This window comes from Miniopterus schreibersii (assembly GCF_964146895.1).
Source record: "Miniopterus schreibersii genome assembly, chromosome: 10".
Lineage (NCBI taxonomy): Eukaryota > Metazoa > Chordata > Mammalia > Chiroptera > Miniopteridae > Miniopterus > Miniopterus schreibersii.
The window spans coordinates 68,398,918-68,421,807 of record NC_138110.1 but is presented as its reverse complement, the minus strand read 5'-3'; the positions used below and the strand labels follow the sequence as shown (position 1 = coordinate 68,421,807).

General features: G+C 42.7%; 1 protein-coding gene across 4 annotated transcripts in view; it reads right to left on the bottom strand.

Moving 5' to 3' along the window:
- PLCB4 (phospholipase C beta 4) overlaps positions 1-22,890 on the bottom strand; it is a 300,552-nt gene that overhangs the window by 82,973 nt on the left and 194,689 nt on the right. For all 4 annotated transcript variants that reach the window (XM_081150345.1, XM_081150343.1, XM_081150344.1 and 1 more), the window contains exons 3-5: positions 16,101-16,181; positions 15,244-15,303; positions 13,880-14,023 (exon numbers count right to left, since the gene is read on the bottom strand). In XM_081150345.1, the coding sequence (XP_081006471.1) occupies positions 13,880-14,023; positions 15,244-15,303; positions 16,101-16,181 (285 nt within the window). The remainder of the gene's footprint in view (positions 1-13,879; positions 14,024-15,243; positions 15,304-16,100; positions 16,182-22,890) is intronic.

The window sequence follows — 22,890 nt, the reverse complement described above, 5'->3', positions numbered from 1 at the left end:
GTCTAGAATATAAAATTGCAACATTTCACAAATCTCTAAGTGAATAATACTCAGTGGAGTAACTATATCTTTATAGTAAATTGGAAACTAAGTTTTAGGAAGGCATTGAGCTTTTGCACTAAATTGTGAGCATTTGCCACTACACATAGGCAGTGACTAAGATTTTAGAGTAAAGACACTATAGGGAGAAGCCAAGGTGTTTTCTCTTACAAGTAAGGTGAATGAAATTATTTCAGTTCAGTTAGGATAAGGTATTAGCTGATATTAAATTGTCAATATTTAACTTTGAAGGCAGGCCAAGGGGAAGACATTTCCAGCTGGTGCACTGTGAAAAGGAAACTGGATAGCACTCAGAGAGACTAGATTAGTAGTTCCCAGAGCCTGTTGTACATCAGAATCCCCTACGGAGTTTATAAGACATTTCAGAAGCCTGGACTCCGCCACTGGAGAGTCACATTAAAAATCTGAATGTGGTTGGGCTATCAATCTACTTTTTAGACACTGCAGATAATTCTAATGTGAATCTACAACAGAGGACCTCTGAACTAGACCACATACACTAAATTTAGTTTACCCCGGTATTTTTCAAACTTTAATGTGCATTTGGATCACTTAGGGATTGTGTTAAAGTACAGATTCAGATACAATAGGTCTAGTGTCTGCATTGAAGATTCTGCATTTTTTACAAGTTTTCAAGAGATATCATGCAGCATGTGGGCATATTTTTTGTGCCCTGTTCACGCAAGGGTAGCAGGACTTGTATGTTATTTCTAGACATCACATATCTTTAATACCACTGTTAAGTCCACCAATGAAAAAGCAGCTCTGCTCTTTACTATGCCAGCTATTCTGAAGTGGTTCCCTGGGTCAGCAGCAGAAGCATCACACAGGGGTGTACTAGAAATGCCAGTTCTCAGGCCCCACCCCAAAGCTACAGAATCAGACACTCTGGGGGTGGTGGGGCTCAGCAGTCTGCAATTGAGCAGGCCCTCCAGGTGACTCTGAAGCAACACTCACTGAGTTATGCTGGTATCAGAGCCTCTGGCGCTAAACAGAGATAAAGATAATTGAAGAGGGTATGGAGGTGGCCACTGGAGAAAAGATTTGTCTGGTTTTGTGTTTAATCAATTTTATTGAAGTACAATTTATATACAATGAATGGGCTATGGGCTTTTGAGTCAAGCTTTTCAAATGGCAACTAACCACCCTTAGGGTGAGTACTACCAATTGAGACACTTCAAATTTTAAATTCTCATTCCTTGTTTTGTATGTGCTAACCTATTTTAAAGAAAGCTATAGGCATTATAAAAGCAATGCAGGAAGCCATTGGGAGGCTGGTTAAAAGGAAGTTCCACAGCAACAGAAAATCCAGGAGCTGGAGATATTCCGGGATCTCATTAGGCAGCAGAAGATGGCCCTGTGGAAGCCTGTTAGAGGTAACAGCTTCCCTTGGTTCCAAGAGAGGTAAGTGCAAAATCAGGACAGGGCTGGTCAGGACAGGGTTTTCTGGGAGAACACTTTCTGGATAATTTTGTACAGAAACAAGACAGAGATCCATTTCCCAGAACTAGGGAACACAATCAGAACACTACTCACTCAGGCCACCAAATGTCCAGTGATCAGGCCTGAGTAGTAGGGTTAGAGCCCACAGCAGCCGGAGTAACTGTACTTCCTAACGTCTCCATCCCCATGGCATTCGGCCCAGGTCTGAGGCAAGGCCCATGCATCATAAAACCCCAGAGGCAGACGCAGGGGAGTGGACAGGCTGGTGATTTAGGCAGGACTTGACAAAAAGCAGTAATTTTTTACCTTTCCAATGTGCTCATCTAGCATGCTAAATCCATTCTAAAATTAAAAGGGAGCAGATCCAGCAATGTTTGTTTGCATACCACAGACCAGTTTTTACATCATGTTAGGAAGAAAGTATAAAACAACTTTTCTCTTTCATTTCAACTACCTTCTCCTGGCTCTACTAAGGAGAGAGAGGTGCAGGTAGAACACACCGTCAGTCAGTCTCATAAGGTATCGATGTCAGAGTTGCAAACCCCTCATGAGCCTGGGGCAGAAGGCAAACAGGCAGACAATGACGGCGTTGACAGTGGGAACAAACCAGGCAAAGAAACCTGGAAGTCACCGTATGCTACCCCAGAAGAGTGCCGATGGGAAGAATTTCAGGCATAGTAAAGGAGCTAAGCTTGCAATCCTAGACAAACCCAGCTGCAAAGCCCAGGATGAAAGGTTTAATTAAGAGCCTATGATAATGACCGACAGCACACTATTGAAACTGGTGGCCAGCAATGGGGATTCTGCCAAAAAAAAAAGGAAAATCAGTAGTCAGTAGTAATCCAGTCAGTAGTAATCTGAAAAGCCCTTGGGAAGTCAATAACAATTCTCATAAAATTTTCAAATCCAAAAGAGAGCAACTGGGGCTTTTTTTTTCTTCTTTTGACATAGTCTGAGTGTCTTCCAGAAAATACAAATTTTTCATCTGCTGTTCTCTGTCCCCAGCAGAAAGTTGAAGAAGGTTAAAGAAGGAATGCATTAAGCGTCATCTGATTCTTAAATTACCTTCAGAGCATGGCAAATGAGTATTTGGGCAGGAAATAAACTGCCATATATGAGTATGTGAGGCTGTGTTTCAAAGATAGATTTGGATGGGGCTGGATAATATTTATACTTTCCTAGTCAAAATTAGTTTAGTCATTCACAGATAGTCAAAACAGTCTGTCACAGCCTGGCTGGTTATCTTGACAACACTGGGTAGTCAGGTCAAAAAAGACCTCTAAATAGTCACAAGAAAGGAGAGGACACCGTGCTGTTCTTGGTCATCACTCAGAAGCTGGAATGTCCAATTCCCATCCCAGATCTGTTTCTGTTCGTTTCCATTCCTAAGAGACAGTTTTTGCACTGCCCAAGCCAGATTCTGTATATACTTTGTAACCATGTCCTACTGGACCTATAGAATCTTGTCCCAAATAACCGCATCTCATTCCAGATACCTACTCCAATAAGTATTCTGTTGAAGGGAATCAGGATATACCGCCCCCAAAATATGCCCTTAGGCACAAGAACTGTTTTGAGCAGAAGGCATTTGATTTCCTGAAATCCCTTATCTGCCTAAAGGTCGTCGCCCTAAAGAACTCAGTGTCTTGGCCCTGACCTGGCAGCTCAGTTTGCCAGAGCATCGGCCTGACACGCCAAGGTTGCGAGTTCAATTCCGAGTCTGGGCACAAACAAGAATCAGCCACCGAATGCATAAATAAGTGGAACAACAAACCGATGTTTCTCGCTCTCTTTCCCTTCCTCTCTCTAAAATCAATTAAAAAGAACAAACCCAATGATCTTAAATCCCTTCCCCAGGACCAACTTTAATCTTCTCTTCAGGAAGACAAAAAGTTGGCACCACACTCAAACAGAAAATGACACAAAACGATCATATCTGCTGTCTCTTCTCCTAGGGGCCCATTAATCTTTCCTAAAAATCATCTGCTCTCCCGTAAGTGGCCTTCTGCTCCTCCTTCCCTTATTAAGATGCCATATAAACTCCAATCCGACTGCTCCTTTGGATATTCACTTCTTTCTGTGATGTCCCCATGCACCCAAAATGAAAACTTAATAGAATAAAAAAGTAATACATTCCTATGCCTTTTCTCGTCTGTTGTCAGTTTACATTGCAGACCTGGCTGAAGGAATCACATCAGGTACATACACTCAGAACATGCCCATTCCTACGTTCACTTGTGCCTACTGACTTTAAATGGACAACCCATGATGTTCTTTAGTGCCTCAGAGCTCACAGAGCAGCTCCTTCCTACAAGCCCCAGAAATATTTGAAAAGAAAACGAGGCATTTGGTTTATTTTATGTAACATGTAGTTGGCATCCATTGGAAGCCTCTAAAATAACTGAAGAACTTTAAAATTCTGAGAAAACCAAGAGCATCATTCTATGCCCATCAGAAACCACCAGTTTTGCGAGAGTGCATTTTTTGGTCTCAACTGTCCAATTTGCAAAATCTTGGTGGGTAAAAGACGAATGCCCAGCTGCTGAGCTGAAAGGAGTTCACGAAGTTGTTTCTTTGGCCAATGCCTGTGCTTAGAGGTCACACTCTTCCTGACAAAGCTGGCAAATTAAGTCATGCCAAAATGAACAGCATTTCAGCATGCAGACAAACGGCGCTGTGGAGGCCCTGGGGCAGATATAATCAATCAAGGGGTCCGCTCTTGCCCAGGCAGCATCAACCTGTTTATTAGCTCAACCACCTCCAATCAATATGCAATCCTATAAACTACACAGAATGTAACGAGAGGTGCTAAAGAAGAATCTAAACCACTGGGTTTGTTTCATTACCTAACTTTCTATTGTTTATGGAAAAGTCCCCCCACCTTCCTGTGCCCCCACCAAAAAAGGGAGGGGGAGGGAAGAAATATGGCAGCAGGAAAACAGAGATGATAAAAAGAATATTTATGGGAAAGATGATAAATGAAGGCCTAGGTTCCGTTGTTTTGATACTTCTGGAAAAATACTGGGCTGAATAATGCCTCTATGATGTCATTTGATTTTTTTCCTGTAAAATAGTCATTCTGAAAGATTTTCATTGGTGCCCCTTCAATAGGCCAAAATAAAAATGAATAAAAGTTTGGGAAATAGCTGAGTAGCCCTCCCCCCCGTGCCTTGCTGAGGCTGATATGAGAACAGTGACATCTCTTAGAGTGCTCGGGGAGAGAAACCTCTCCAGCAAGACTTTCTCCTGCTTACTTGACCAGGGAGCCTCCTTTCAATGCGGACTTTTTTGAGGAGCCCATTTGTGTAGCATCAATTTGGGAAGTGCTGTTCTCCCCAACCATTACACCTCCCACAGATAACGGTATTAAACATTTACCTTAAAAAGTACTGCGAAGTTGCATGATGCTACAGGTGGGGGCGGCTGTCCCCCAACCTGAGAGCTGAAGCGTAGGGCGGTGGAGGAATTCAGGATCTGGACTGGATCCACTGTCCAGTTTCAAAACACCAGCTTGGCCACTACTGGCTGTGTGACCTTGGACAAGCTACTCAATCTCTCTGGGCCTATTTCTTCCTCTGTAAAATGAGGATAATCATATCCATCCCATAAAATTGTTGTAAGAATTAAATGAGATAGATAACACACGGCAAGTGCTTTGAAAAGGATCTGGTACTCAACATAAACTGAAAAAAAGTCACTGCGGTTGCTCTTTTATTACAATTATTAGGAGTCAGCAAACCTTTCCTGTAAAGGGCCAGGTAATGAATATTGCAGGCTTTGGAGGCCATGTGCAGTTCTCTGCTGTACAATTTTTATGTCTTGTCTTGTTTTCATAACCCTTTAACATGTAAAAGCCATTCCCAGCTCACTGGCCATTCAGGAGCACACTGAGGGCGGGCCTGGCCCACGGGCTGCAGTTTGCCAGCCCCTGGTTATAAGATTATTACATTATTTGCTCCAGATCACAGTACTTGGAGGCAACAGTCTCATGGCAGGGCAGGTGTCCTACCCACCTCTTCACGGATCCCCCTTTTCAATTATAACCCAAAGGTGACAAAGCAGGCCCACACATGCATCCATTATGTTTACAGTGGCCATTCTTGCTGGCGATAAAAACTGGTACTTTGTGGTAAATGGAGAAGCAATTTAAAGCTAGTGACATTTTCCTCTCCCAGGGACCAAAAGGTGAAATCTGAACTTCGCATTATGCTTCTGGTGCAATTAGAGTAACTCGTTTTGCACTCCCTTGGTGGTCATTTGATAACACTTGCAATTAGGGCAAAATGAGCTGGGCTGGGCTGAGCCTAGAGCCTAGAGTCTGTTCTTAGGAAACCTGTCAAGTTCACGAGACACAACAGTGAGAGAGGTCCCAGTGATGAAAACACATCCTGGGCGAAGATCACAGCATTGGGAACAGAAGTACCCAGGGGGCTGGCAGTTTCCCCAAGAAGTAAGAGCTGGAAACACCAAGAAAATCAACCTCAAAGATCGTGGGGATTTACAATTACACTGAGCCCAAGAAAAAAAATTTAAAGACCAAGGAAATGCACACGATGAAATTTTTTCAATTATAAAATACAGTATATTAAACTCTATAAACAGCATGAGCCCAACTGTGTATACAAGAAAATTGTGTGTGCATTAAAAAGACACATTAAGGTGACTGGGGTTTGGAGGGAGCTTCACAGGCACATCTGCTTCATGGGCACAGGGTTTCCTTTAGAGGAGCAACATGTTTTAGAACTAGGTAGGGGTGGTGGTTGCATAACAGTGTGATTTACCAAACAGCACGGAATTGTTCACTTTAAAATGGTTAATTTTATGTATGTGCATTCCACTTCAATTTCAAAAAACACACAGTAGAAGGGGAAATGCTCTCTAGGAAGGGTTTATTTTTTTTTTACTCTTCTGTGCTTTCTAGAATGTAGAGGATAGATGTGCTCCACCATGAACAATATTCCTTTTGCATTCAGAACAGGCCAGTAAACGGTGTAAAAATGAACGGTCCATGCAAAAGTTGACAACGGCTTTGCCCGGATGCTCAGTGTTGTTGCGGCCTGGGGCACCGAGCCACAGCTCCAGGCCTCTTTCTCACTTTGCTCCTCTCACTACTCCGAGGAAACCTCACTGGTGCAAGTGACAAAACTCCCTGAAAACAACAGCTCCAGTTTCTGGAACATGCATTTTGACAAGGAGCTTTTCCAGTGGAAAAATAACAGTAAAAATCCACATTCGAATACTTAAGGAAGTGGAGGGTTTCAAAGGAAAACAGAGATAGTTGTTTTCAGAGTGTTAAGAGATTCAGAGCACAGGGAGGTGCAGACCAGGGCTGGCCACACAGACAAGCTCTGAGGGCCCCCACATAGCACGTGATCTCCTTTGCTCTGTATGATTCACAGCAGGTCCCATGACACACACATTCCTCATAGAACATATTTAAATAAATTCATTATCCCTTCCTCTCTTGTCCCAAAGCAATCAGGCCCTCATTTTCTTGTAACTGTATCATCATACTCCTAGGTAATGAAACTTAAAATCTGGTCTGTGCCTTAACTTCTCCTCTAACCTCACCAGAAACAAACCCTCTTGATTCCACATTCCAATGGGTCTCAGATCTTCCTCCTCGGGTGACTGTTGAAGCCAAGAACAACTGATTTTATTGTATTTTGTCACAGTACCCCTCAAACTTTAATGCGCAAAAAAAGCACCTGGGGATCTTGTTCAAGTGCAGATTCAGATTCAGCAGGCCTGGGGTGGGGCCTGAGACCCTGCATTGCTAACAAGTCCCAGGTGCTGATGAAGCTGCTGGTCCAGACCACACTTTGAGAAGCAGAGCTTCAGATTCATTAGGCTCCATCCCCAGAGTATCAGATTCATCAGGCCCCACCCTCAAAATTTCAGATTTTTCAAAAATGCCAGCAGAGAGAATTTGCATTTTTAAGAAGCTGCTGGTGAGGTCTCTGGTCTGATCCCTTTGAGTAGCTGCAAGCTTGAGTAAGGGCAGAGAAATTAGTGGAGGGGAGGGAGGCTCTGCAGGGTGTTAGCAAAGCCAGTAGGAGGGGCTGACTAAATAGTGAAGTTCATTGTTTTTCAATAAAACAAAGAATAAATCCCTTCTCCAAGAGCCTTCACAGTAAGCCTTCCACTCAACATAATTCAACTTCAGCAAAGCAATCTGACATCCAGCCCAATTTACTAAAATAAGATTTCATTACCTGTGATAAACTACCTGACTTCATCTTTATTGTATACAAAAGAACATGCAACATTTTTGTGGTTTAATTCCTATAGTAGTTATTCCCTCACTCACGTGATGACTTACTTGGTTACAAAGCATAATTATAGAGTTGGCCAAATATTTACAACCTGCATAAAGCGTAATGAGGAGTCTGGAAATCGTCTAAACTCAACTCAAATCTTTGCATTTTGATCCTCATAATAGAAGCTTATTTTTGTAATCAAAGGAAAATTCAACTTGGTATAAAATAACAGACTTATTTGTGGATATTTTAAGTGAGCGCTGCATTTCAGGCTTAAGTACTGTGACTCTGCGATTCCCGTTTGCTGTGCGGCGCCAGCTGTGACTTAGTGAAAGACATATGAACCCCTTTCAGCCTCCCAGAGACCGAAATCCTCAGAGGCAGTTGCACTCTAAGAGAACAAATACACGCGACAAGCTGAGTTGCTTTTCTAACTAAAGAAAGTTGGCATGTTCGGCATTCTTTGTACAGCTTATGGAAACAGTGGGCAAAGAGATGAGCATGGTTCAGAAAAAAACACACCAAAAAAAGCTGTATTACAGCTTAGAGAAAAGTTAGAAAATGCCTTTTTCATGTGGCAACTTTTATTCATAGGTGTTTAAGCCGCATGACAGAGAAGACTCACCAATTACCCACAGGCACTCCGTCTGGGAGGGAAAAGTGCCAGCAGTTTGTTAGCAAGTCCTTTTAACAGAGGGTTTTTAAGGAGAGGAAATGAGAGCTATGTTTTCTAACTGAAGGGACAGGAAAAATTTAGGTAAGCAGAAAATAATGATCTCTCCTGGAGAGAGGCCAAGGCGCCAGGGTTAAAACCTCCAGTCTTGTCCTGGCTTCTCAGCAGCTGTCCCATTACATCCTGAAAAGTGACTCTAAAAATAACACCGTGGAACCCCAGGCCTTTCACTAAATCACATTTCTTCATTCTTCTTGTCCGAAGATCACTTTCTTAGCTTTTCTTAGAGCTATGCTGTAAAAACATTCGAGGCGTACAGCATTAAGGGTTATGCATATTCATCATCTGGGTTAGATTGTATGGACTCAGTCAACACAAAGACCTCAATAAAACAGGGGTTTACTAAGCACTTGTTAAATGCTGGGCACTGACCTTTCTCGATGTTGGGGATGTAGCAAGTGCAAAAAAATATGGCCGTTCCTCATGTGGCGGTAGGAAGACCACAAATGAGTGTACGGAATGCAAACAGTGATCAGAGCTATGAAGAAAAACAAAGCAGGGTGAGGACTTAGGAAGCGCTGGGGTGGGGGTGGTGAGATGGGTATATTCCAGCAGAGTCCTGAGAAAATGAGAGGGAGAAACACTGCCTGCAACTGGGGAAAGAGTATGTTCCAGGCAAAAGGAACAGCATGTGCAGAGTCCCTGAGGTTAGAAGGAAATGCAAGTAGGAAAAGAGAGACAAAGACAGAAAAGGGAAAGAAATAAGGACCAGTTCTCGCAGGGCCTCCTAAGCCATGGAGGGTTTTGAGCAGTCGAGTGACATGATCTGATTTGCACTTTAATAGCACCTCTCCAGCTGCTATTTTGAAACTAGACTTAAAGGGTCAAGGCCAAGGCAGAGAAACCAGCTCGGGGACAAATGATATTGGCGTGGATCACGCTGTAGTCACACAGTGGTGCAAAGCAGCTAGACTCTAGATATAAGTGTATTTGTTAATGGATCCAAGCAGGATCGTCTCAGCAGCTTGAAAAGATTGTGGGTGGAGGGCGAAATGTCTGGATTTGGACTTGAGTTTATAATACCATCAAACATTTATTTCACAGGGGAGAAAGGCCTGTAGAACACAGCTCAGATCTTCTAAAAAGGCACGGAGGGACCGCGGCAAGGCGAGCTTGCTGCTCTGAAGCGGACAGGGCAGCTGGAGAAAATACAAGCTGAGCTGCACGGATGGCTTTGACGCTGGTGGTATCTTTTACTGAAAAAAAGCACAATCATATTTTCACAGTCATGTGCAATTAAAAATACTTTGTGTTAATTTGAAACCTCAACTCTAAGAAGCCAAGATTTCATGTAAAAAAATTATTGATTCTTAAAACATCCACTTGAAATAAAGAAATAAAGAAAGAAAGAAAGACACACACACACACATTAGACAACCTCTTTGGGAAGTAGAGGCACAAAGAAGGTAAAATGGCCTAAGGTCAGGAGAGTTTCCTCCGCGGGAGAGCTGGCGCTCTATGGTGAGGGCATGAGGCCAAAAGCTGGCCCGTTTGCCTGGATTAAATATTTGGCTAAGTGAATTTTTTCCAAATAGTCAGACTGTAAGTGTCATAAAAGCCTAGGAATTAAGAACAGACTTAAGAATCTCTTAAGGTAAATACTCCCACACAAGTTCTGTACTAGATACTTTCTTAACTTATATGTCACTGGTCAGACCAAGATCTGTCAGATGTTCATAAAACAAGCAAAACACCCTGAGTGGGGAACTCTCCGTGAGTGGGCTCCTCCCAATGTGTGTGTCCCCTTTTGCTTTCACCTTGCATGCTGCCCGGGAGCTACTTAGGTTTGTTCCCAAACTGCATTATATACTGGTCACAGTGAAAAATTACATGCACCAATGAAGCATGCCTGCGGGAAGGAAAGGTTGCTGCTTCTCTAGCTGAGTATTTTGGAAAACTTTCTTTAAAGGCGAGCTGCTAAAATATTTTTTCTTGAGCTCCATGTGAACAAGACAGCTAAATGATTAGGAAAGAAGTCACACTCTATCTCTACTCTCATTGCTTCCTGAGTGTCTCTGAAGTCTCAGTTCTACTTTCAAAAAACCAAACTGGGTATTTTAGGTGATACCTTATAGATGAGTTACAGACAAAAAACATACATTGGCCCCAATCAAAGCACTCATATTGAATGAACACACATCGGCCCCAACATTAAAGGACCGACGAACGATCGAATCACATTCATATTCTTCAAGTTAGAATAAAGAGTTTAAGGCATGTATGTGTTATTTTAAAAAATGATGACTTGCTTTAACTGACTTTTGAGATAAACTGACCAGGAACAGAGCTGGCTAAGAGGGCAGTTCCAATAAGATTCTAGGCTCCTAAGCTGTACTCACATTAGAGGTACCACAAGGTGCCACAAACGCCATTTCCAGTACTCCAGGAGATCCCTGCATTTCTCACTTGCCCTGCTGTAGTGAGTGAACTGCGCCATCGACATCATTTTGACCTGAGGTAATTACATCTGTGTGTATTTTGTACAAACCCTGTCACTGTGATTGGTTGTGTGTTCTGTTAGGGGTGATAACACATTCAGAGGAATAGGAACAAGTGGCGGTGATGGGGAAAATGCTGCCAGTGCTGGAGACGGTCACTGTTATGATCTGGAATAATACAGATAAGTTTTAAAATCAGGAAGTGGGCAAGACTGTCCACGTACATGTGTACATACTGGAAAAGTTTTTTCAGTATCTTCTCCTAGTGTCAATCAGCCAATAGGACATGCTCTGACAATATGGACTGTCTAGCTTAGATAGCAAGATTTATATTAATACATTATACTATTAATGAAATATAAAATTCCTAGTAACAGTTCCAAGAAACTGAAACATTTAGTTTCTTCAATAAGAGCAGGCTTAAAGAGTATTGAGTTTGAATTGAAAATTCAATACAGAATTATTTTACTTGTTTGGCTAGCTGATCTTAAATTTCAGTTGGAATGACACTAGAAAAAAAATCTTTAAGTTGTACACCCCTTGCCTCAAACACACACACACATATACTTCCTACTCATGAGTACAGATTTCAGAACACAAAATGGACCAAGACTGACTGCAATCAAGCCACGGAGGGCAAAATAGTTACAGGATTTACTGAATGGAGCCATCTTCCCAGGGCATGGTTGGAGTGAGCACCATCACATGGAAATCAGAAGGTCTGAGTTTTAGGCCAGACTTTGGCCAAGCCTGCTGTGTAGTCTTAGGTGAGTTCTTTGGACTCCTTGACTTCATTTCATCTGAAAAATGAGCTGGTGGGAAGCTCTTCCTAAGTTCCATTTCCAGTCCTAAATTCTGCGACCCTGTGATCGTAACAGCTAACACACGTCGAAGCTCTGAATGAGAAAGGTAGTGCATAAAGCCCTTTCCACGTAATAACACATGCAAACCTCACGACAATTCTCAGAGCAGAGATTTTGGTATTATTCCCACTTTACAGATCAAGAAAATGAGGCACAGAGGCAAACTATGTCTGAGTCACATAGCTCAAGAGCAAGGATTTGAGCCTAGTTAACCTGGTCCCAGAGCCAGCTTCTTAAGCTCATCCTAGTCTTACTGTTCCTTGTAATATGATGAGTTCACAGAAGCCAGGAAACGGGTCTACAGAAGTGTCATTTAGCAGAAGTTCAGGTGGCTAAATATCAGTATGTGGTTAACAAGCCTTTTTTCGTGGGTGGTTAGTGTGGACTTCTAGGACTGACTGTTGCTATGGCAAACGGCAACTAAAAAGGCCTCTGTAGCACACAGGCAGGCGTGAACTACAAGTAGCAGGAACAATGTTTGTTTAGATCAGCAGGGTTCCAGAAACCATTCAAACCAGGTGTTGATCTGAGCAAAATAATAAAAGAACTTGAAGGCACTGCAAAATCTATTCTCCCAAAGCAGGGGGACCTAGGACAATAGCACAAAGCCAACAAAACCACCCCAAGGACAGAAGCAAAGGCTCTCAGGTCACATGGAGCATCCATGCTGGCTCCAAAGCCCAGAGGCCAGGAGCTTCTCAGAATTCACTGCACATATAGGTCACCCAGGGGGTCTTGTTAAAAATGAAGATTCTGGATCAGTGGGTCTGGTGGACCTTGTGACTTTACTGTGAAGGAGCTCCCCGGTGAAGCTCCTGCTGCTGGGCTCTGGATCATACTCTGAGACGGGGTCAAAGAGCCTTTATCGCCTTGGGATCTACAGAACTCAACTCTGCCACCGGTTCATTCTGGGTCTAGAGTGACATCTTCTAATTTCAGTTTCCTCCAATGATCTGATGTGCATTCCCTTCTAGCTCTAATCTTTGATAATTCTAATGATGGCCTTTACCATTCAACCCTGAACCGAGTTTCTACTTGTAATACTAATGGCAAAATGAAATGCCTCCTGCATCCCCCAAACCAGGTCCCTGTGATGGGAAAGCAAAGGCCTAGGTCTCTTCACACATATCAGAGAAAGATAATGGGAGCTTTGTTCAGAGGCAAAACCACCCTGAAAACAAATGGCCTGGAGAAAAAGAATTCCAATTTGAAGCTTTTTACTTCATAGGTCAAAATCTCTTTGAGAGAATTGCTTGCCAGGGCAATGGTATGCTGGCTATGGTGTTAAAAGATAGATCATAACTGAATACTTTAGTAACTTATTGGGGATGAGCTTGGATGTCTTACCCAACTACACCTATGCTGTCCTCCATGGTAGCCACTAGCCACACATGTAGCTACTAAGCACTTGGAATGTAGGTAAATTCAAAACACACATCAGATTCCAAAGAGTAAGTATGAATAGATGAATGTAAGCTATATGACTAATAAATTTCATATTGATTTCATGTTAAAATGATAATAGTTTGGATATATTGGGTTAAATCAATTATTTCATTGAAATGAACTTCGCTGTTCCTTTTCGCTTTTTTTACTATAGCTGCTAGATAAATTTAAATGTAATCCTTTGCCTGCATTAGAGTTCACCTAGGCAGTGCTGAGCTAGGCCCTGGCTACTTACATCTTGGTTCTCAGCCCAGCAGCGACCACATCAACCGGGAGCCCATTACAGGCAGAGAATTTTGTCCCCACCTCAGACCTATTTAATCAAAATATGCATTTTAACAAAGTCTCAGGTGATTCTTGCACACATGCCAGTTTGAGAGGTGCCGGGCTAGTTCTTCCTGCAGAAGGTATGGGGCTGTTGATGTATGTGAGTGGCACGCTCAAATGGTATTGTGCTTTGCTGACTTTTCTACACCAACATCCCACCAAGGCAATGGAAATAGTTCTTAAAAATTTAAATTATTATAGAACTAAAAATATATATAAAAATTATGTTATACATAAAATATTCCCTGTTCTACATATATATGTATGGGGGTGGGGTGGGGGTGGGGGAGGCTGTTTCACTGGGGCTACCTTAGTTACTTCTGGGTTTTCAGCCACCATGTAAGTGAAGCTGATGTTCACCAGATCTGTACCACTGCAGACACAAACTATCCGCCCCTCCAGATCATTTTCCGATTTTCCAACGGCTTCGAGGGCAGCCAGGATTTTGGGGTCCTGTATAGAGGGATACAGATAGGAGAAAATATGTTAGATCACAGAGCATGGCGGACACAGGTAAAAAGAAACCACATTTGACAAAGAAAATATATACATAAGGGCAATGTGTGTTTTTTCTTATGGAAAATGTCAGGTATCTAGCATTATTCTAAAACTTGTTGTGGTAAAAGCTATTAACACTATACAACTCATTTGGTAAGCAAGGTACTAATGTTATTGACTTAGAAAACCATGGCAATGGAGGAAAAGCTCTGCCTGGCACTTGACTGTGTCCACAAAGATCGAAGGGGTCTCTTGCCAGGGAACAGTCACCGAGGTTTCATACAAATAAGAGTGGCAATTGCCCACAACCAGCAAGCACAGTCATTCAAAAATGAGATTGAGTCTTTCAAGTAGCCTGTACACAAAGAGGGGGTGTGCTCATCTCCAGAAGCCACCACATCCTCATTTGGAATGAAGACTGTGTACATTTACCCTGATTAGCAAATAAAAGAGAGTCCTCGAAAAGAACTCCGGAGGAAACACCAACATAGTTACACAGAAATTTTAACTAACATAAGAGAGAGTAGCTTTGGGGAAAAACCCAAGTTTGGAACATAATTTCGTTTTGAATATCTAAAAACCTGCAGGACTATTATGGAGAAGTAAATTAACACTGTGCTAGAATATTCTAGAAAAAGGTATTTTAAATTCCTAGCACCACTATGCAAACAACTTCTTACTCAAACAAATCAGTCACTGTGAAGGAGGCTGATTTACGTGCTCTGTCATTCTGCTCTCTCGGAGGCAAACCGAGCCTTCAAGGTGAACCAATGTCTGCATGCACAGGGGCCCAAATATGGAACCACTGAGGGCAATTACATTTCCACGCCAACCTTGGGCCAGCAGTGACTCACTCGATGCTTGCTAAAAAAAGGTAAGAAAGGGTGGGGGAGCTTGCAAGTAATTTCTGAGTTAAGGGAACTGTGCCTCTGAAGCTGGTATCGTGCAAGGGTCTCTGCTTTCAAGGGTTAATAACACTTCTCATATAACTAAACACGATGCAGTCCAAATCACCCAGCAGTCATAGATAAGATTTCTAAATGCTATCTGTTCTTAGTTCCCAGCTGATGATTCGGGGGCAGCAACTGGGGACAGCGACAGGTTAAACTTCGGGAGACCACTTCCAGGCTAAGCGAGTCTGTGTTTAGAAGAGCAGCAAACACCAATCCCGGTACCTTGGGGGTGGCGCCCGCGCGGATGCTGTTGATGAGGGAGCATTCCAGCACTTGTCCTTCCTGGAGAGAGAGAAGAAGGCAGTGAGCCTCAGCGCTGCCAGGCCCCTGGCACAGGCGAGGTACTTAGCCAATGTGTGTGATGATAAAGACAGTGCTGATTAGAGTGGAGAGGGAGTGAAAACAGTAATTTGTACCAACCAGAAATAGTCAACCAAACATTCCATTTCTCTCTCATACACACACATAAACACACGAATGCAAGTCTGAATAATTATTTATAAAACGCTGTTCCTTTCCTACATATAATGTTAATGGATGTGTAGCATTAAATATACGGGTGTACATGAAATGTTAAGTGGGGATAACACTAACTTATATGCATCTCCACTTCTACTTTTCTTCAGTTCAGCTGAAAGGTTCATTAAATGTGTATGCTGTGCCACGCGTGGAGTTAAGTCCCGCGATAGAACCAGATGAATGTGCTCCTGATGCACCTCTGAGATTTCAGCTTCAACAGCTCTTCTTCTGGGAAACCTTTCTAATTCCCAAGATTAAATCCCACCTGCCCGTCTTAAGCTCCTGTAACAGCCTGACCTTTCCTTTCACAACATTCAATAACTTGTACCTTTATTTTTAATGCCTGACTTTGCTCCTAGACTGGAATCAGTGAGGGCTAGGATAACGTCCTTGATCGCCACTGTATCCCCAATGCCTGGCACTGGAAGCACATTTCCAGAAGTCCCGAATGCATGAATAAGCATAGGTCCATGCCCTCAAGATGTCCTCGCCTACTCGTCAAGAAATAAAATGGTTTCACCGGAACGGCAGGAAAGAACAACTTGTTTCCTGAGCCATACCTTGCCTTCACTTTTCCAGGTTAGAAAGAAGCCAAATTCATCCACTTTGAAGAGGCAGTTGGGTTCAAACACAAAGGATTCCTGTGAAAAAGAAATGTGTTGATCTGCATGACTCACAACATTTTGAATCTAGTAAAAATGCAAGTATCTTTTAGCCTCTAAACAAGGGAAAATGTGAAATCACCCTCTTGTATCTTGGCCACATTCCTTATTATATTATGGAATGCTTTCATTTTGAAAACTTTTTCATTTACATTTATATCGAGATGAGAAACTGATGAATTTTATGCAGCATCCTCCTCTAGAGTAACTTTAGGAACAAAATACACTCATGTCCTGAAGGTTATGCAGAAGAAAGTTTCTCTAAGACCTTGGAAGAAGAGCTCCCGGAAGGAAGGCCTCCCAGGTTCCAGCCCACTGCTCTCCCACAACCAGAGGACTCACTGCCCATTCCTAACAAAATGTCAAATTCAGGAGATCATTTTTTCTGAAAGTCATTATTATTATTATTATTATTATTATTATTATTATTATTGTCTACACAATTCAGTATTCAGATGTCTACTCAGAAAACTGCTGATAATTTTGCTTTTATATCCAACCTCATTTGGTGTCCTGTAAACTAGGACCTGAGCAGCACTGTGAGCTACTCACAGTGTAGTCCTTGGACCAGCAGCATCAGCATCACCTGGGAGCTTGACTGGATTGTAGAATCTAGGACTTCAGCTCAGAGGGACTGAATCAGTCTCCAGAGTGGGGCTCGGAAATCTGTTCCAATAAGTACTGCAGGTGATTCCGATGTACAATAAAGTTTGGTAACCACTGCTGTAGACTTCAACATCAGATATTCTGCTGAATACTATAGAATTAACATTTAAATCAAGAAGAAATGCTAGCCAAATGCAAGGGTCCCCGGGCAGCTATGCTGTACTTGCCAAAGGATTCTTGGTCTTCATCAAGAAAGTATCATTGTGCTTAACAGCAGGAAAACTATATCAATGAGAGAAAAAGGGTATGCAGAGGATGAACCCAGATGCCCTCTGCCTTCTGTCTGGATTATTCTAAGACCTGGCCTCATGTGTCAACAAATCCACAGTCTCCTCATGATCTAAAAATCTTGTCCTTGCCCTGACTGGTGTGGCTCATTTGGCTGAGTCAACACTTTTGTCCCATGCACCAAAAGGTCTCCTGTTCGAGTCCTGGTCAGGGCACATGCCTGGGTTGTGGGCTTGATCCTCGGGGGGGGGGGGGGGGGGTGCGTGCAGGAGGCAGTGGATCAATGTTTCACTCTAGCATCAATGTTTCTCTCTCTCTCCCAATCCCTTCCTCTCTCCCTAACATCAATAAAAACATATTTTTAAAAAATAAAATAAAAACCTTGTACTAGATTATTAGAACTCCAGCAATAAGGAACATGCCTGGCAAACGCAGACCCAGGCAGTGACTTAAAATGAAGAGGAAAGGATTAACATTTTTAAAGGCAATTCAGACTCTTAGCTTCACCTTTTAACATGTATCTTTCTAAATTCCAGGGAAGCAGCAACATGCCTCAAGGTAAATCCAATGTCAAGACTCTGGGCCACCATAAAGTGACAGAATTTAGAGTCCTGGAAGCCTGCCTTCCCAACTGTTTGGGTGGTTTTCTGACAGGTGAAGAATTATCAGGCGTATTTCAACTCCGTACCAGGCATGTGCTAGGCACTGCAGTCACAGCGATGAGTGAGACACGGTATGCCCTTTGTCTTTGGAATCCAAACCCAGTTCTGACATTTATTTATGTATTATTTACCTTCTTCTAGAAAGACCCTCTCTAAATCGCAGAATCCTTGTCCAGTAAGTGGAAGTATTTACACCTGCCTCTCAGGCTTGTTACACAGTTACACTTCAGCAAGGGGTGGCAAATTACTAACACTATGAAACTGCCAATATGTGGTGTTTTTTGACCCACGCAGTGGCTCTTTGGGATGGTTCCATTTCTTAGACCCCTTCAGATGGGTCTTACAGGATGAGCAGCAGTAGACCAGGTGGAGCAGGAGGCCAGGCCGAGGGAGCAGCACCTGCGCAGACATGCGGGCTTGTCCTGACCCTGAGGACTTCTAAGGAGCTGGTGTGGTTAGAGCATCTCAAGGGTGTGGCAGGCGATGAGACTGGGCACATAAATACTAGACCAGGGGGGTGCTGACCACCATGCAAAAGCTATTAATCTTGACCCAAAAGGCTATAGGGAGTCTTTATACCACTGCTGATTAAGAAACGAGATCTATCTATGAATTAAACTATGAGAAACATTTTAGAATACTTCCCAAGCAATATTCTAACGGTGCACAGTATTTGAAAGTATGTCCTAAACTGGTATTTACAGAGTAGGCCCACAATGAATCAGCTACCATCATTATTAATTTATGTGAACCCTATCCAATTCCAAATAAAAATACATGATGCTCCATGAAATACGATGAGTAAGAGTGGGTTTCCAACTTATTTTGAGATCTAACTTTCAGTTCCTTGACCACCTTAACTGCAATAATGATTTTTTCCTTTCTTCCACTTTCAGTAACTCAGCACCCACAGAGCTTATGAACACCGCCTTGCAACTTCGCTTCCTAACATCCTAGTCTTGGGCCACGTCATCTGATCCTTCCAGCCCCTTGCTCGACAGTCCTGTTCTCCTATATCTGACTTCTTTACAACTTGCTATTCATTAACCCCACCAGTGTCTTACTTGCTGTCAAGACCTCTCCTTTCATTTCCAACCCTGTCCAGCTTATTTCCATGATCCAGTATTACACCACTTCCTCACAGACAACCTCAACTCCTCTGTCTCCTTTTCTGTTTTCTTGGCCAAAAAAATAATCGTCTATCCTACCTGTATTTTATCACTGAACTTGATAAAGAAAATCACAAAACTGGATTGCCTACCTTTAGTTTAAATTCAGGAATACAGCACAGGGAATATAGTCAATAATGCTGTAATAACTATGTACAGTGTCAGACGGGTATTAGGCTTATCAGGAAGGTCACTCTGTAAGTTATGCCAATGTCTAACCACTGTGCTGCACACCTGAAACGAATATAATTTTGAACGTCAACTGTAATTTAAAAAATTAAAAAATAATTAATTTGAAAAATAAATCCAAGATTACAAGCTTCAAATGGATAGTAAAAAATGACTTTCTACTTTTAATTCTTGCTGAAAAGGTTCCCCACTGTTTGCAAGGACCTCACTGCAGCCAACTGCTGCGGTTTACCAAGGAAAGGAAACCCACCCAATGAGAACTTCTCTCCTCCTTCCCTGCAATGAAGCATGCTTTCTCCCAACAAAGGTTCATCCCCCCACTTCTGCTCCAGATCCAGTCCTGTTTCAGATCCCATCTTTTTTCACCTGCAGAAGAGCTTCGGTCCTCTATGGCCATGCAGCACACATCATGCTCTTCTCCCTATTGGATCACTCCTGCCAGCCTGCAAGTATGTCCTCGCGGTTCCCACCTCACCCTTCCCTCACTACCTCACGTCTCCAACCCTGGTGAGGATGGAGTATCTTGAAAAATGCATCTATAGTCACTGTTTCCACTGCCTCTCTTCTGGACCATCTCTGACCAATTCCATCTGCCTTCCATTCCCTCTAAAACTTCTCTGGCCAAGTTCACCATGACTTTCATGAAGCCAAATGTCATGCACACTTTTCTATTCTTACCTGATTTGATCTCTAAGTGACTGACTTTCCCTTCCTTCTTGAAATACTCCAATTCTGACATTCTGATTGTGTCCCATTCCTTTAATCTCTTTTCCTTCTATACCCAACTTCTACATGTTCCCTAGGACTTGGCTCTGGGAGTTCTCATTTCTACTGTGCTCCTAGATTTATTTTAATCCCATGGGATTTGTTGATGACTCCCAAATTTATAATAGTAGCCAAGTCCTCTCCAAGGTCCAAATTCAGATAGCTAACTCTTTACTTGACATCTCTACTCCGATGTCTCAAAACTAGTATGTTCATAATTGAATTCTTTACTCTTTACTCTCTCTCCAAGCCTCTCTAGCTCAAGACTTTCTTAGCTCAATAGATGTCACTAGTATCTACACATTTACTGAAACTGAGTCATCCTTGACTTCCTTCACCCTTCCTCTACACCTCCACTAACAAGTCTACTTCCACAGAATCTTCCATATATACTTTACTGCATCTCCACCGCCACCGCCTTGGTGCACACCACCACTCTCTCCCGTGGACTGATCTTCCCACTTACTCTTTCTTTCCACAGCAGCCAGGTTGATTCTTTAAACTTTCAGTCATTTCATTAAAACCATTCAATGAAATCCCATCATATTTAGGATAAAATCCCAACTTCTTGCTAGGCCTCACAAGGTCCTTCATGCTGTGGGTCCTAGAGACCTTGTCTCATGCCACTTTCTGACCTTTGTTTAAAACAACCATCAGAACCCTTCTCCTCGAACTTCTCAAGTTCTTTCTGGCCTCAAGGCCTTTGCACTTGCAGTTCCTCCAGTTGCGACGTCTCTTCCTACTGCCATTAGCATTAGCTGGCTCCTCTCCAGCCTACAGGCCTCGCCTCAATGATCCCCTCTTCAGAGGAGCTTTCCCTGCCTTCTTTAATAGGTCTCTCATTCTATTCTCTATTACAGTATCCTGATTAGTTCCTTGCTTGTACTGAATGCAGCCCTTAATTATTTTATTTCTTCATTTACCGATGTTATCGCTTGGCTCCCACACCAGGGTATGACCTCCTTGAGGGGCACAGTCCTCGAAACATTCTTGTACACATTTGTGTTCCAAGTACCTACCATATCAAAGGCACACTAAAACTCAATGCATGCACTAAGAAATGAAATGAGTATTTTTTTCGAATAAAATATTTTATAACAGGCCAGTATGTGAAACATAAACAAGAAGTTACTCAAGTTCAGGGGGTTGTACCAGGCCCAGAACCCATCAGGCTCAGTCCTTGGAGAGCTGTCATGGACAGATGTACAAATACAAGGACAATTTCTTGAGGTTCTCTGCCAGGAGGAAGGGGCACCAGTTTCAAATTCATACAAACTCATCTCAGAGGTCGGGTATGGCTTTGAGGCACCTCCTGGGAATCTCTGTTGGACAGGAGCACTGTTTGATGGCATTACAAAGAAACCATTTTTGACATGGGGTAAGGACTTTGGGCAAGGAGATGCAAAATAAGGCAAAACAGCAAAATAAGGAAAGAGTAAAAAAAAGCTTTCAGAAATGCTTGTCACAGGTCCTACACAGAGAGAGTAGGATGCCGATTTGGCTCTAGGCTTTCTAGCAACAAAAGGAAAATGGGAAAAAAATATCATTTACCAGGTGCCCATATAGTTCACAGATAAAACATATCAGATGTTAGGAGAGGTGATTGCCAGAACAGAAATTCTCCAGCGAAACCTCTAAGAAGCTCTGAGCAATCCTAAACACAAGGTTTCCAACGGAGCCCACAATGAACTTATCAACTGTGACTGGAAGATTCTCAGACCAAATGTGTCCAAACTACCCATGGAAATCAGAGAGCGAATCTGAGGCTACGTGACAATCAGCTGAGAGGAACTGAAACACAACCTATTTAGGTTGCTCTTCACCCCCGCTAACAGGTCTGACCCTCTGGTGAGTAAAGGCACACAAACTCTATTCTTTTTTTCTTTACCTAACAGCAGTTTTAAATTTTGTACAGATACTGACCAGAACGTGGGCTGTGGCTCCGTGACCAGACTGAGGCAATAATGTCTGTAAATTTTCTTCCACACTTGGCAGGGCAGGGAGAGCATAAAGGGGAGCTGGGCTCCTTCTCCTTTGCAAATCTGTGTGTTTTCCAGCGAACAAATGGTAATAGAATCCTTTGGCAAGGAAACAAACCCTAATAGGACTTCTTCCAGGGGGCTCAGAATTTCAATTCTCGGATGACTCAGTTAAAATTCGTCACAGTCACACTTTAGAGCTCAAGGCTTAGCTAATTTATCCAGCCCAACCTGCCTCTTTCCTTAGGCCACTTGGACAAAGGAGATGAAAGGGACAGGAACTCCTCTGGTGAAATTACAGACAAGTTGGGGGCCAGAGGAGCATTCTGTTTGAGAGGGGCTAGAAAACTCACTTTTGCTGGAATTACTGTAGCTAGAAGCTATCCAGCATCCCTGCTCTGAGGGGCCTGTGCCACTACGGGCTTCCAGAGACACTTCCACTAACACATGCTCCTTCAACATTATTCAATATCACAACCCTATCTTTCAAAAATTCAGGTTCCTTTCAAAAGGACAGATTAAATTTTTCCCCTTTGTATCAATTTGAAAAGTCATCTGGTTAAATAAAATGGAATCCCATTGCTTCTCATTAGGAATGGCAGAGAACCTGGCAAGCAGAAAACGCTGATAGAACAGATGGAAAGTATTTGGGTAGGGTTTCTAGGTAATAGGTAATTGATTTAATTTTGATGAGTGGTTATTTCTTACCACCATGGTCCATGTTAATTGTGGATTGTATCTTTCTAGAGCGTCATCAAATAGGGGATTTGGACTAGCTAGTAAACACATTAACTCTACTTTATTTAAGAGTTCTGTTCAGAGGCTCTTCTGTGCTTGGGAGTACACGGGTAGTTTGGGACATAGACAGGAGTGAAATGAGTGAGGACTTCCACAGTCCATCACGACACTCCTATTTTCTGAGAAAGAGGACCCTTCAAGGGACACTGGGCTCAGGCCTTGTTTATAATTCCTGGGTTCGAATGCCAGCCTCCTCAGCAGGCATCTGTTGGAGAACCTAGGAATGGTGCCA